Consider the following 14,789-nt stretch of genomic DNA (forward strand, 5'->3'; position numbering starts at 1 on the left):
TAGAAGTTGAAGGCTTTGAAGTCAATATAGAAGAACATTGGTCTATTTGACATGGATTTGGATCGTCTGGATCATCTATTGAGTTTCCTTCTCTTCCTTCAGTGCTATTAGATATATGCTATAAGTATATACAATTATTGTATAAATTTAAAATATTCAAATTTAAAATTAAATTGATCAAAAACCACATACAACTTGTTTTCTCTTAAGACTCTTTTTGTTAGTATTAGTACCATTATCAGTACTTATCTCTATATTTGGGTGTAGTCTTTGTAAATGGAACTTTAAATTAGTTGTATTCCCACTTGTCTTAATTTCTAGTTGGCATATTTTACATTTTCCACCATTTGGGATTTTTACAAAGTACTTCCAAACTAAACTTTTTGGTGGCACTAAGTATAATGAAATTATTAATTATGTCAGTGCAATATAAATACATAATAATGTATTTATTAAATTTAAAAAGGAAAATAAAAGGAAGTTGTGAATGTGAAAGTGAATATGATGTATTAATTCATACTGGTTATCAGGAATGATACGGCCACTTTTCAGGAACAAAATTTTAGGAACTTTTGCAGGATATATTTGATAGGTGCTGAAAAATCATTGAAAAAATCTATACAATAAAGTTAATCAACATTTATTTATTTTTATCATAAAATGTAAAACAAATACCTATAAAATCAGTGAAAGTAAATATAGACTGAAGTCAGAATAGATGCCACTATTGAGCTACTTATTACCTTAAATAGTCAGGTATATATGGTAACCATTTTAAATATTCCATTTTTTCTTGTAGATCTACAAAATCGTTTGCTTCTTTCATATTGTAGAATTTTAGGCTAATTGTGAATTTATTAACCTTAGTTATTGAGAATTGTGTATTTATGAAAGACTTTGCAGTTTTACTAATCTTCATTAAGTGATAATTGCCTATATTTTCTCCTTCTTCTAGTGAGACTATGTTGACAAGAAAAGGTCCAGTATGAATATTAGAATATTTGTTACCTTTTTGTTCTAACGCCCTTTTGATACCTTTTTTCTTTATTTCTAAAGCATTATTTTCTTCTAGAAGATCCTTTTGTGTTTTTCCTTCTTGGATGTAGTTGTTTTGTTGAGTTACAGAGGTGATCTCTCTTTGTTCAACATTGTCTTCTGAGTATGAGTTTGTTTGTGTTCGCGATTTTTTATGTGCTATATCCGCGATTGGATAATACATTTTATCCATTTTTATTATTATCTTACCACTTTGTGGGTTTTTTGTTGGTAGTTTGTTTTATAATTTACTAATAATAGTAATTTACAATTGGGTTTATGCAACTTTTCTATAAATTTTGGTTTTATTCTACTAATATACGATTTAGCAGGTTAAGATCATTTGAACGCGCGCGTACTCGAGATGAACGCGAAATATGGTCTATTCACTTGAAACGTTTCTCTTCAACTGAATATAGCGGTTACACACGTGGAGAAGTTGCACGCCATTTGCATTGAAAAGAAAACTGTGATTTTCGTCCAAAAAGCTTTACTTTATAAAGTTGAATTAGCACCTCTATGTAATTGGAGCACATTACATTATAATATATATATATATATATATATATATATATATATATATACATGTTTATTTCAAGTTAGACAAAGATATTTTCATATCTCAAAAGTTTGGGAAAAGTTTACCTATTTTTCTAATTAGTTTATGAATTTTGTAGATTCTTTGACCGAGAGAAAGAGTTGTATACATATAAGATTTGCATTGATTGCATTTTCTTTAATCCACTGGAATATACAAAAACTACTGAATGGTTTTAATGGTGCTTAAAAATTTTGTTGAGGGAAAAAGATTGTTTGTAGAATAAGTACGTATAATGTTTACATTGAAAATAAATGTGTGACTTTTGTGTCAAAAGCTTTGCTTTATAAAGTTTAACTACCATTGCACTTATTTAATTAGAAAACTTCAATTGTATGCAACTATTTCATGTTATCTATTCTTAACAGAATCTTAACAATTAGAATTTATCATTCCAGCTTATCCTACCTAATTACAACATTTTTATTGTATTTTAGGCTATATCCCTCATTTTCTCTAAATGTCGCTGAAATCTTTTTATTTCAGATTCTAGTTATTGAATTGAAGATTGGAAGAGATAATAGTGTTATCAAGGAGAGGACCAAAGTTACTACAATTTAACTTTCAACAACCCTTAATGAATACAGTTTCCATTTAAGTTATTATTTCTCCATTTTATCAGAAGGTTTTATAAAAAATAAAGATTTGCCTGTATACTGAAAAAACTTAAATCCTCTACATCTCCAGGTCCCGATACTATAAGCAATGAAATAATTAAATGCCTCCCAACAAATTTCAGAATTAGACTACTCAATATATACAATCAAATATTCAATACGGGGTTATTCCCAAAAGAATGGAATAATTATGACATAATCTTAATTCAAAAACCAAACTCACACAAGTTCAGACCTATAGCGCTACAAAATTGCCTCAAAAAAATATTTGAAAAATTAATCTCAAACAGACTCTCATCACACTTAGAGAAAAACAACATTATACCCACTATGCAGTTCGGTTTTTGACCCAATAACTCATGCAATGATTGCTTACTAATTTTCACGTCGGAAGTTTACAAAGCATTTATCAGCAAATCAAATTTAACGGGATCCCTCAAGCCCTCTGTAGCCAACATTACGGAACGAAAAACGAGGGAGAATTTTCCAGCGCTATTTTTCAACCAATTTCAATGTTTTTGGGCTTGTTGAAATCGTTAAGACTCGCCTTTTGTTTAAAATAAAGCCGTATTTTCCGAGAAACGTAAAAAAATAAAATTATTTAAAAATTCGCATTAATAATATTTAAACGCAAAACAAATCGAAAAATCGGGCTTCTTTATGACGAGGTGCCAGACCTAACGATTCCAACAAGCCCAAAAACATTGAAATCGGTTGAGAAATAGAGCCGTACCATTGTCCCGCGTTTCTGAGGTGGACGAAAACCAAAAATTTTTAGGAAGGCAGCTAGGCTTCCGCTCCTCTCGTGGCTCACGCTAACGTGTTCCCCCACTCCAGCATCCAAACTTACTGCGAAGCTTTCCTCATATTTACGCTATTCCCCTATCTGTAGCTATAAACATATAAATACCGCTAAAATAATGTTGAGAACATTTCGTTTCGCCGATATAATGAAATTGCTAAAAATGCAATTATCATTTTGAAATAAAATTGTAGAAAAGGAGATTTCGAAATGCTTGAAATATAGGGCATACGGCGAAACGCGGGACAATGGTACAGTCGTATTTTTCAAAAGAATTTGATGAGACTAATAATAATTAAAGCCATTCTTCATGTAGATTGTCCTAAAGAGCTCGCATTTTCGATAAAGCTTATAGTTTTTCAGCTATGAACGATTGAAGTTGCACGGCGCACAAATACATATTTCTTCTCTCGCGTAGATCAGCTGTTGTGCACGTCCATCTTCAATCGTTCATAATTAGAAAACTATAAGCTTTATCGAAAATGCGAACTCTTTAGGACAATCTACATGAAGAATGGTTTTAGTTATGACTAGTCTCATCAAATTCTATTGAGAAATACGCCTGTACCATTGTCCCGCGTTTTAACATAATTTCTGGTCTTCAAGCGTCCTGACTCGTTCATGCTGCAATTTATTTCGAGCAAAGTAAAAATGCATCAACAAGTTGGGTGGCATCATTGAATAGAGCGTGAAAAGGGGAGACGCTTTTATATTTTCATAATTTTGCAACGCTTCTTTTGGTCATTACAACGCGAACTGTAAAAAGATGCATACTCGAAGTAAATAAAATTAGCTTCCCCTCTCCCCTCTGCAGCTTGTTGCCTCGTCCAGCGTATGTACACCAGCATAGTAGGCCTACTTACATACGGGTGCGACTGTGTTAGTGACTCGTGAGTGTACTGTAAACAAACACACATAGCGTTTACCATGTATGTATGTGCGTCTTATTTTCAATCGCGAAATTGCCCTTCTAAATTTATTGCATTGCACCTTCTACGACAAACTTTATAAGATTAAGAAATACTCATAGCAGCATGTACATTATCGAGAACTTCTAATGTAATTTTTCAATGTGCAATCGTACTTTCATTTGTTCCGAAATAAATTGGAGAATGAACGAGTCAGGACGCTTGAAGAGGTGAAATTACGGCAAAACGCGGGACAATGGTACAGGCGTATTTCTCAATAGAATTTGATGAGACTAGTCATAACTAAAACCATTCTTCATGTACATTGTCCTAAAGAGCTCGCATTTTCGATAAAGCTTATAGTTTTCTAATTATGAACGATTGAAGATGGACGTGCACAACAGCTGATCTACGCGAGAGAAGAAATATGTATTTGTGCGCCGTGCAACTTCAATCGTTCATAGCTGAAAAACTATAAGCTTTATCGAAAATGTGAGCTCTTTAGGACAATCTACATGAAGAATGGCTTTAATTATTACTAGTCTCATCAAATTCTGTTGAAAAATACGACTGTACCATTGTCCCGCGTTTCGCCGTATGCCCTATATTTCAAGCATTACGAAATCTCCTTTTCTACAATTTTATTTCAAAATGATAATTGCATTTTTAGCAATTTCATTATATCGGCGAAACGAAATGTTCTCAACATTATTTTAGCGGTATTTATATGTGTATAGCTACAGATAGGGGAATAGCGTAAATATGAGGAAAGCTTCGCAGTAAGTTTGGATGCTGAAGTGGGGGAACACGTTAGCGTGAGCCACGAGAGGGGCGGAAGCCTAGCTGCCTTCCTAAAAATTTTTGGTTTTCGTCCACCTCAGAAACGCGGGACAATGGTACGGCTCTATTTCTCAACCGATTTCAATGTTTTTGGGCTTGTTGGAATCGTTAGGTCTGGCACCTCGTCATAAAGAAGCCCGATTTTTCGATTTGTTTTGCGTTTAAATATTATTAATGCGAATTTTTAAACAATTTTATTTTTTTACGTTTTTTAGAAAATACGGCTTTATTTATGACGAAAGGCGAGTCCTAACGATTCCAATAAGCCCAAAAACATTGAAATCGGTTGAAAAATAGCGCTGGACAATTCTCCCTCGTTTTTCGTTCCGTAATGTTGGCTACAGAGGGCTTGAGGGATCCCGTTAATTGCCGTGTTCTTTGATATAGAATCCGCCTTCGATATTGTATTACCAAACATGTTAATAGAAATATTGTCTAAAATACAAATACCCGTTAATCTTCAAAAATATATTTTCTACTCCTTAATAGATAGGAATATCAAATTCTATTACAATAATGTGTTAATGAGTCAGGGAAGTTTATCTTTAGGACTCCCACAAGGCTCTTCCTTAAACCCAATTCTTTTCAATATTTATCTCCACAATTTAGCAAACAGCCTTGATCCTCATTGCAAATTCATTCAATTTGCAGATGACATAGTAGTTTACTGCATAAACTCTAACATTAACGAATCATTGAATTATTTGGCTAATTCTCTAAACAACATTCATTATTTTTTAAACAATTTAGGACTAAATATATCCCCTTCCAAAACAACAATGGTACACTTCACAAGAAAAACTTCTGTAGATAGAGTACCTTTTCTAGATTGCAATCTGGGAAGAATTACATCAAAGGACGAACATAAATTCCTGGGAGTTATATTTGACAATAAACTTCTATGGAATAAACAAATCATTTATACCAGAAATAAATATAAAAGCCTTCACAACCTATTCAAATGGCTTACTAACACAAATTGGGGATGTCACTCTAACTCCCTAATTAAAATCTTCTCTACTTTAGCTAGACCAAAAATTGAATGGGGATCATTAGTATATATCAACCCCACTAACAGAACATTAATAAACAGTTACAATAGCATGCTTCTTTCTCTGTTAAAAATGTCTCTAGGCCTTTCACTCTCAGCTTCGGGTAACATTACCTGGTTTCTATCCAACAAATGGGACATACTAACTAGCATAAAGATAAATCTATCAAAATTATTACTCACTAGACTCGCTCTTTCAAACCACCCTACTATCATGACTCTAAGTTCATTAAACAAACACATAATAGATAATCCATACACATCAAAATGATACATCCCAATATTCATCACTTACCATCGACAACTCTCAATTTGGCACAAAAACATCTACAGATCACCTTCCCTTCCACACCTAAAAATCCCATCCTTCAACAAACAAGATACCATTAGGACAATAACAAACATAGGGTATGCATGCAAAAACGCTGCAAACCCAAATGAAACATTCAACATAGAATTAAACAAATTGATCTCAACAATCGACAATGTTCAAGACATATTTTACACGGATGGCTCAATTGCCAGAACTAAATTACCAGGAGAAAATAACACCAAGAAATTGTGTGGATCTGCACTAATGAATCACTCTGGAAATATCTCAGCCAAAATTAAACTTAATGAATTATCTGACATCTTCTCAGCAGAACTGTCTGTGATATGGCTGGCAATAAAAAAAATCACCGACTATACAAATAGATTAAGGATTCTTAACGCCACGTTCATTATAATAACTGATTCGTTGAGCTCTATTACGAAAATAAAATCAGAAATAAAAATCCAAGATACCAATTTTTTCATAACACAGATCAACCAATTACTTTATCAATTAAACATAGCAGGCATAAAAATCATTTTTATATGGATTCCAAGCCATAAAGGCATTATAATAAACGAAAAAGTAGACAAATTAGCAAAATGTAACAAGACCACACCTAATATCCAAATAAATTTAATAGATATTTCCAATATTCACTCATATAACAGAGATAAACTGATAGAAAACTTTGAAAAACAAAACTCTTGTCCCAGGAATAACACTGAAACAAAATTCTTTAAAATATTCAAAGGAAAGAAGCAGAAGGCACAATGGTTTGTGAATCTTGGTTTGACTAGGAGAGAAATCTCCACTATAAATAAGATTTTTGCAAACCAATTCATTTGCAATTATTATTTACACAAAATAGGATATACACAAACTCCAAACTGTGAATGTAATGGAAATGACACACAAAACCTCAACCACATAATAGGTGCTTTCCTTTTACACGAAAACTCAGTTAAATCTCCGTTATGTGACTCAGTTGAGTACAGTTTATGTTACTTAAACTGTATGCAAATGAGTCGATCAGACTCACTTTAGGTGTAAAAGGAAAGCAATGAATATACGCTAGTTAAGCACTTAAGTATAGTTTCTTTAAGTCTACCATATAAAATATACTTTTATATGACAAAGAACATTTATAACTACACACTGTTGTGGGTTTTGTTTTAATAGACTGATATTATATTTTTTTAATGCCTTTATTCATCTCTTAGAATTTTATGCCTAACAACTTACTTACTCGAAAGATCAAACTTGAACGAATAACTGTCGAATGAATTCTACCGGATATCTCTCGAATAATCGAGTAGTCGAGATACATCGAACAATCGACTTATAACTAACTGTACATTTTGATCATATTATATTTTTTTACTATAGTAACGCTACAAATATTCCTCCCAGAGAGTAAATTAATGATAAGTTATTAAGCGAATCTGACGGATTTTTTAATCTTTTGTGCCGCTGGATATGTTTTAATATGTGTAGGTTCATCGGAATTATTTTCAATATACGCTGGTTTGAGTCTTTCTATTGAAACTGTAGCTGGTGAACCTTTTATATTTATTTTAAAAACTTTATCCGTGATTCTTTGCAAAATTTCATATGGTCCTTCATAAGGAGATTCGAGTGATTTTCTTGCGTCAATCCTTATAAATACATGGGTACATGTATACAGGTCCTTATGAATGAATATCTTCTTATTTCCATGAAAAAGTGTTTGAGATGGACGTAATTTTCTAATTCTTTTTCTAAGATCTTCCAGGAAAAGTCGAGGTTGTCCAATGTCTGCTACATCCACAAAATATTCACCTGGTAATCGTAATGTAGTACCGTATAACATTTCTGCTGCAGATGCTTTTATGTCCTCCTTTACAGCTGTTCGCAAGCCTAATAAAATCAGTGGAATATTATCAACCCAATTATTATCATTGTTGTTATGACACATTAACGCTGTTTTTAAAGGTCTATGTAACCTTTCTATCATTCCATTAGATGAAGGATGATAAGCTGTTGTTCTGATTTTATGAGCTCCAAGAGTTTTAGATAATGCTTGAAACAACTGTGATTCAAATTGCTGACCTCTATCTGTGGTAATTATTGATGGTGTTCCAAAACGTGAGATCCAATTTGCAATGAAAGCTTCTATGATTGTTTCGATACTTATGTCTTTTATAGGTACTACCTCTGGCCATCGTGTAAATCTGTCTATTAAGGTAAGACAATATTTATATCCTTTACATACTGGAAGTGGTCCGACAATATCCAAATGGATGTGTCTAAATCTCTCATCAGGAATGGTTATGTTATCAGGAAATGTTTTTGTATGTTTGTTAATTTTATTACGCTGACATTGAAAACATACTGTAACCCATTCTGAAATATCTTTGTTCATATTGGGCCAAATAAATTTCCTTTGTATTAATTTTTGTGTTGCTTTAACACCAGGATGTGATAACTTATGAACATTATCAAATATTTTTCTTCTCAGTATCAATGGAATAAAAGGTCTAACATCTGATGAACTAGTATCACAAATTAAATAATTATCAATATCTTGCATTAGTAGCTTTTTTAATTGTAAAGATGTTTTGTTATCTTGTAACAACATTTTTAATTCCTGATCGTCCTGTTGTGCTTTAACAATGTCTTCTGTAGAGATTATTACATGCATATCTATTTGATTAACTCTAGACAAGGCATCAGCCACTATATTATCCTTTCCTGAAATATGAATTATTCTTGTAGTAAATTGACTAATATATTCTAATTGTCTTGCTTGTCTCGGTAATGCTTTATCAGATTTCTGGTTGAAGGCATAAAGCAGAGGTTTGTGATCCGTTTTAATTATCAAGTCTTGTCCTTGAATTAAATTTCTGAAGTATTTTAGACTACTGAAGACTGCTAACAACTCCCTATCATATGTGCTGTATTTCTGTTGTGCATCTGATAATTTTTTTGAATAGAATGCTAATGGTTGCCATTCCCCTTGATAGCATTGTTCAAGAACTGCTCCCATACATGTATCTGATGCGTCGGTATACAAGGCTAATGGAGCATCATTATGAGGATGATGGAGCAGGCACGAATTCGCTAATAGCTACTTGACTGTGTCAAATGCTATTCTACTTTCTTCAGTCCATTGAATGACTCTTTTATCATTCTTCTTGGAGCCAACTAAATATTTTTGTAATGACATTTGAGGCTTAGCTGCTTCTTTAATAAATTTTCTATAAAAATTTACCATTCCTAAAAATCTTCTTAGGTCTTTAACTGTTTGTGGTAATTTATAATCCAAAATTGCTTGGACCTTTTCTTTTATAGGTTTAGTTCCATCCTTAGTTATATTATAACCAATGTAATTGACTTCTTCAACAAAAAATTCGCATTTAGGAAGGTTAATAGAAAGTCCATATTTTTGCAATCTATCAAATACTTCTCTAATATGTTTTTCATGTAATTGCTCATTAGAAGACGCAATTAGTATGTCGTCAATATAAGCATGACAAAAATCAAGACCTCTTAATGCCTCATCAATCAGACGTTGAAAAGTTTGAGCTGCATTTCTCAAACCAAATGTCATTACTTTAAATTGAAACAAATCAAAAGGGGTTATTATTGCTGTTTTTTCTTGATCTTCATCTGCTAGAGGAACTTGATGAAAAGCCTTTTTTAAATCAACTTTTGAAAATATCCTGCACCCATCCAATATATTAGAAAAGTCGTGTATATGTGGAATTGGATATTTGTCCGGCAATGTGACTGCATTTAGTCTTCTATAATCACCGCAGATTCTGTATTCACCTGCCTTATTTTTAACTAAATGTATTGGCGTTGCCCAATTGCTGGAAGATGGTTTACATAATCCTTGATGAATCATGTCTTCAATATTCTTCTTAGCTATTTTATATTTGTCAGTTGGAAGTCTTCTAGCTTTTTCGAAAATGGGCATTCCTTTAGTAACTATATAATGCTTAATATTATGTACATTTTTTTTAACAGCTAAAGGTTTTATAATATCTGGAAATGACTTAATAATATTACTAATTACATTATTAAACTTATTAGAAATATCAACTAAAGTAATAGTGGGATACATAGCTTTGGTAAGTTTGGCATTTTTAGACAATGAGGTTATACCATCGATAATACATTTATTTCTTATATTTACTAGTAAACTATAATTAGATAAAAAATCAGCTCCTAAAATCGGGATACTCACATCAGCTACAATAAAATTCCATTGGAAATTTCTTCGTAATCCTAAATTAACATCAATTAACTTCATACCATAGGTTTCTATCTTTGTATTGTTAGCTGCATATAATATCTGCGTTGCTGGTAATATAGATTCCTTTTTTACATAGGCAAATGGAAATACTGATACATCGGCTCCAGTATCAATCAAATACCTGTTTCCCGATTTGGTATCAGATATTAACAGACGATTTTTATGTGCAGATGCACCATCACACGTCTGTATCTGTGGCGCATTTATTAGTTTTCCTGCTTGTTAACAGAAGGATCAAAATTACACGGCATCTTATATTTATAAGCGTTATGTCCAAATTTTTTATGATAATAGCAAATTGTTTGCTCCTTAGGCTCTTTTGATCTATTTCTATTTTTATTATATCTCCTATTTCGACTGCGAGATCTGGATCTATTGAAACCATCCATCCTTGCCGTTAAAGCAGCTATTTGTTTACATAAATGCTCAATATCTGTGGAATTATTCCTATGTTTATTAATATCATTGCTTTGACATATTTGGTTTATAGATAGTGAAATAATGTCTATAATTCTATCAGCTTGCTGAGCCAATTTATCAAGATCAACATCTTCATTAATAGAAAGTACAGTTCTAACATTTTCTGGAAGGTGTTCCAAAAAGTATGTTTTTAATAGAGAATCACCAAGTTGACCTTGAGCTTGATTTCTTAATTCCATGAGAAAAATAGATGGCTTTTTATTTTCCAATTGTAATCCATGTACTAATTTTCTTAACTTAGACTCTGCCGACTCTTGAAATGATTGTATTATTTTTTTTTTAATTGCTGCATATTTGTCTTCACTCGGTGGTGAAATCATTAAGTTTGATACGAACGGAAGTATCTCATGATCAAGATTATATAATATATATTGATATTTCAAATGATCATCTTTAATATTGAAAATATCAAAAATTGTTTCCACCTGAAGAAACCATAACGTAGGATTTGGCTTGTAAAATGGCGGCAGTCTAACTTCTTTAGTCGTCATGTCTAATCCTTTTACATCCAAACTTTTTGAAAAACAATCAGGGCTATCAGTTACTGATTTTGGAATTGTAGGTGTTACCTTCTCTTCTTCAATTTTATTTTCTTCTACCTTTATTTTAGAACGAGTTGTTGGCGGCATTTCAGTACTGGACGGAAGATCACGTCGGGGTCACCAATTTATAGTTTCTTTAAGTCTACCATATAAAATATACTTTTATATGACGAAGAACATTTATAACTACACACTGTTGTGGGTTTTGTTTTAATAGACTGATATTATATTTCTTTAATGCCTTTATTCATCTCTTAGAATTTTATGCCTAACAACTTACTTACTCGAAAGATCAAACCTGAACGAATAACTGTCGAACGAATTCTACCGGATATCTCTCGAATAATCGAGTAGTCGAGATACATCGAACAATCGACTTATAACTAACTGTACATTTTGATCATATTATATTTTTTTACTATAGTAACGCTACATAAGCATCGCTTGCAACGCCTCCAGTCGTCAATTTTTATAAGTTGTAGGGAGAAATTTAAAATCTCGATTTTGGTTTCTACCATTAATAATAATTTAATTTCTTTTATAAAATAAGGGATATGAATTTTAAAAGTAGTGGAAACCGTATTTGTTGCGTGCCCGGGTGTCCTAGTAGTGAAAGAAAAAACCGTGAACTCCATTTTTATGTATTTCCTGGGCGTAGTTACGAACAAGAAAGAAGAAAAAAATAGATAATATCCATCCGTCGAAAAGAGTGAGGAAATATTGTTTGATAAATGATAATATGGTTTGATTTTGATTCATTTTTCGTTGGCAGATATAAAAATAAGCCTTGGATTCCGACCAAAAATTCACGCATTTGCAGTAAACATTTTGTCAGAGGTAAAAAATGTAATGATCCCAGAAAGGATTCTTATAATCCTACAATTTTTCCTTGGACAAGAATATCGTCAACTACTGCAGCACCAGCAGAAAGAAGTGAACGCAGAGAGGCACGAAAGTCTGAAGAACTAAGAATTGTTTCCGACAGTGTCGTTTCGGATTTTATTGAAACAGTTAATTTGCCTTTAGTTAATAAATGCGAGATAGCCGTTCACACAGATCCTTCTGAAGAAGTCACGATTGCTAACGGTGTAGACCGTTCAAATACTCTATATTGTTGGCAAGATTCTTCCAGAAATGAAGCGTCAACACAAACATATATCTTCGTTAAAAAACCCACTAATAAAGATAAAAAAATTATGTTTCCTAAACTTTATAAATCAAAGTCTATAGCAACGAATGTTAATATAAAGGATGGATTTCAATGGTCAGCAAGTATTAAAGATAACAGTAGTATGAAACAATTAGGGGGAGTTACAATATCCTTTTTTACGATACTTTTAAATATTTTAAAAGTACATTTTGAAGGCCCTTCAAAATTTTATCGAACATTATGTCCTGCAGATAGACTACTTCTATTCTTAATGAAGATGAAACTGGGTTTAACGTTTACTGCACTTGGATGTATTTTTAAAGTTTCCACAGTAACAGCATCATCCATTTTTTATAGCATCCTTCATGTGGTTTTTGAAGAAACAAAAACCTGGATATTTTGGCCCTCAAAAGAAGCTGTAAAGCTAATAACGCCCGCATCATTTGCAAATTACCCTAATTGTCGGGCAATAATTGATTGTACTGAGTTGCAATGTGAAACGCCTCCTACAATTGAACAACGAGCATTAATGTATTCTACCTATAAATCTGGTTTTACTGTAAAATATTTAATTGCTATTACTCCGTCTGGTTACATTTCGTTTATATCAAAAGGCTATGGGGGTCGTGCAACGGATGGTTTTATAGCGAATGATTCAGGTTTTATAAAACTCCTTGAGCCCGGTGACGAAGTCATGGCTGACAAAGGCTTTCCTCAAATTAGATCAGAGTTATTAAAAAAAGAATGTACGATTATTATGCCTCCATTTGCATTTGATCCACAGTTTACAAGGGAAGAAGTTTTAGAAGGATATTCGATAGCTAGTGTTAGAATACATGTTGAGCGGGCCATTCAGAGGATAAAAATATTCAGAGTGCTGGATCGTGTGAATATTGAAATGCTTCCATATATTGATACAATTATGCATGTTGCATGTGTGCTTGCAAATAACAAAGAGCCATTAATTAAGCCAACATTATGATTTAATCTATCTACAAATATTTCTAATAGTATCAATGTTATGTTTCTTAATTATTTATTCAATCAAATTGTTTACACTGCGCTAAAAGTGGAATGTAATTTTTGAAATAAAATTGTTCTATTTTTGGCACAACATCTAAAAGAAAACTTTCATCTTTCACGACTAATAGATGAACATACTGTCCACGTGAATAAACGAACAAGTGACAAGTATTAACATTAAGAATATACAGGGATAATTGAATTTGCGTATAATACTGACTACTTCTTTTTAAAATCAAATTTCCACTTTCTTCAAAACTCAAATATGGAAGAAAAAATTGGAAGTTTTCTTTATCCACAATATTTGCATTTTGCCGACTATGTGGACATTTGATTTCTAATAGTTCGCATTCTTCATTAAAAATAACACCATCTGGACTACATGCCAGGAATGGCTGCTTCAAGGATACTACTAAACCAACCTGGTGAACGTGGTAGCCAGTAGCCTTTTGAAAAGCAGATCTGGCTTCAGGCTCCATTTCAATACCGTAGCGCAAAGTTTATTTGATTTACAGAATATTTCTGCTTAAGAAACCGCCGGACCAAACTTTCAAAATTATACTGCCTTGTTTTAATAGCATGTGCTTTATTGCTGCATGTTATTCTTACATGTCTCTCCCTGAACCAAGTATAACTTTCGGATTGTTTCAGTGATAAAAAGCAAATATCTTCCCAGGTTTTCTCGGAGACTACTACATATTTGTTGTAAAAAGATCAATATTCCGCTGAACATTTTTATCTTACTAATTTCAATTTATTTTGAAACATGTAAGTTTCGTAAGAATGGTAGCTTCTATGGTCAGCAACAATTTGTCTTTCTAATAATTTATGCAAAATTTTGCGATAGCTTTCCTCTTTTCGAGTTTTTTGTAACAAATTTTCCTCTTTCTCTAGAATGGAGTTCTTTTCGGCTTGTACCATATGGATGAAGGATGAATTTTCAAAAAAATGGTTATTTGAAATATTCGTTACATCTTCAAAAACTAAAACAGTATCACCTATCACTAATTTTGGTGGAAAAAGGTTTATAATTTTCGATCCTTTATGGTATTTATCCAATTGTGATTGTGCAGGCTTATTCCATATCATTGGCTTATCTGTTTTTGAACACGTATTTTCCAAATTTACAT

At 32.4% G+C, this 14,789-nt stretch overlaps 1 protein-coding gene across 1 annotated transcript; it reads left to right on the top strand.

The window, feature by feature from the left end:
* The first annotated feature begins 12,217 nt into the window (after nucleotides 1-12,217).
* On the top strand, nucleotides 12,218-13,618 carry LOC136781471 (uncharacterized). Its single transcript, XM_066740379.1, has one exon. The coding sequence runs from the start codon at nucleotides 12,218-12,220 to the stop codon at nucleotides 13,616-13,618; it is 1,401 nt and encodes a 466-aa protein (XP_066596476.1).
* Nucleotides 13,619-14,789: the final 1,171 nt, after the last annotated feature.

This window comes from Prorops nasuta, unplaced genomic scaffold, assembly GCF_024137725.1.
Source record: "Prorops nasuta isolate Cenicafe-Biocafe unplaced genomic scaffold, Cenicafe_Pnas_1.2 PNAS00022, whole genome shotgun sequence".
NCBI classification, from domain to species: domain Eukaryota; kingdom Metazoa; phylum Arthropoda; class Insecta; order Hymenoptera; family Bethylidae; genus Prorops; species Prorops nasuta.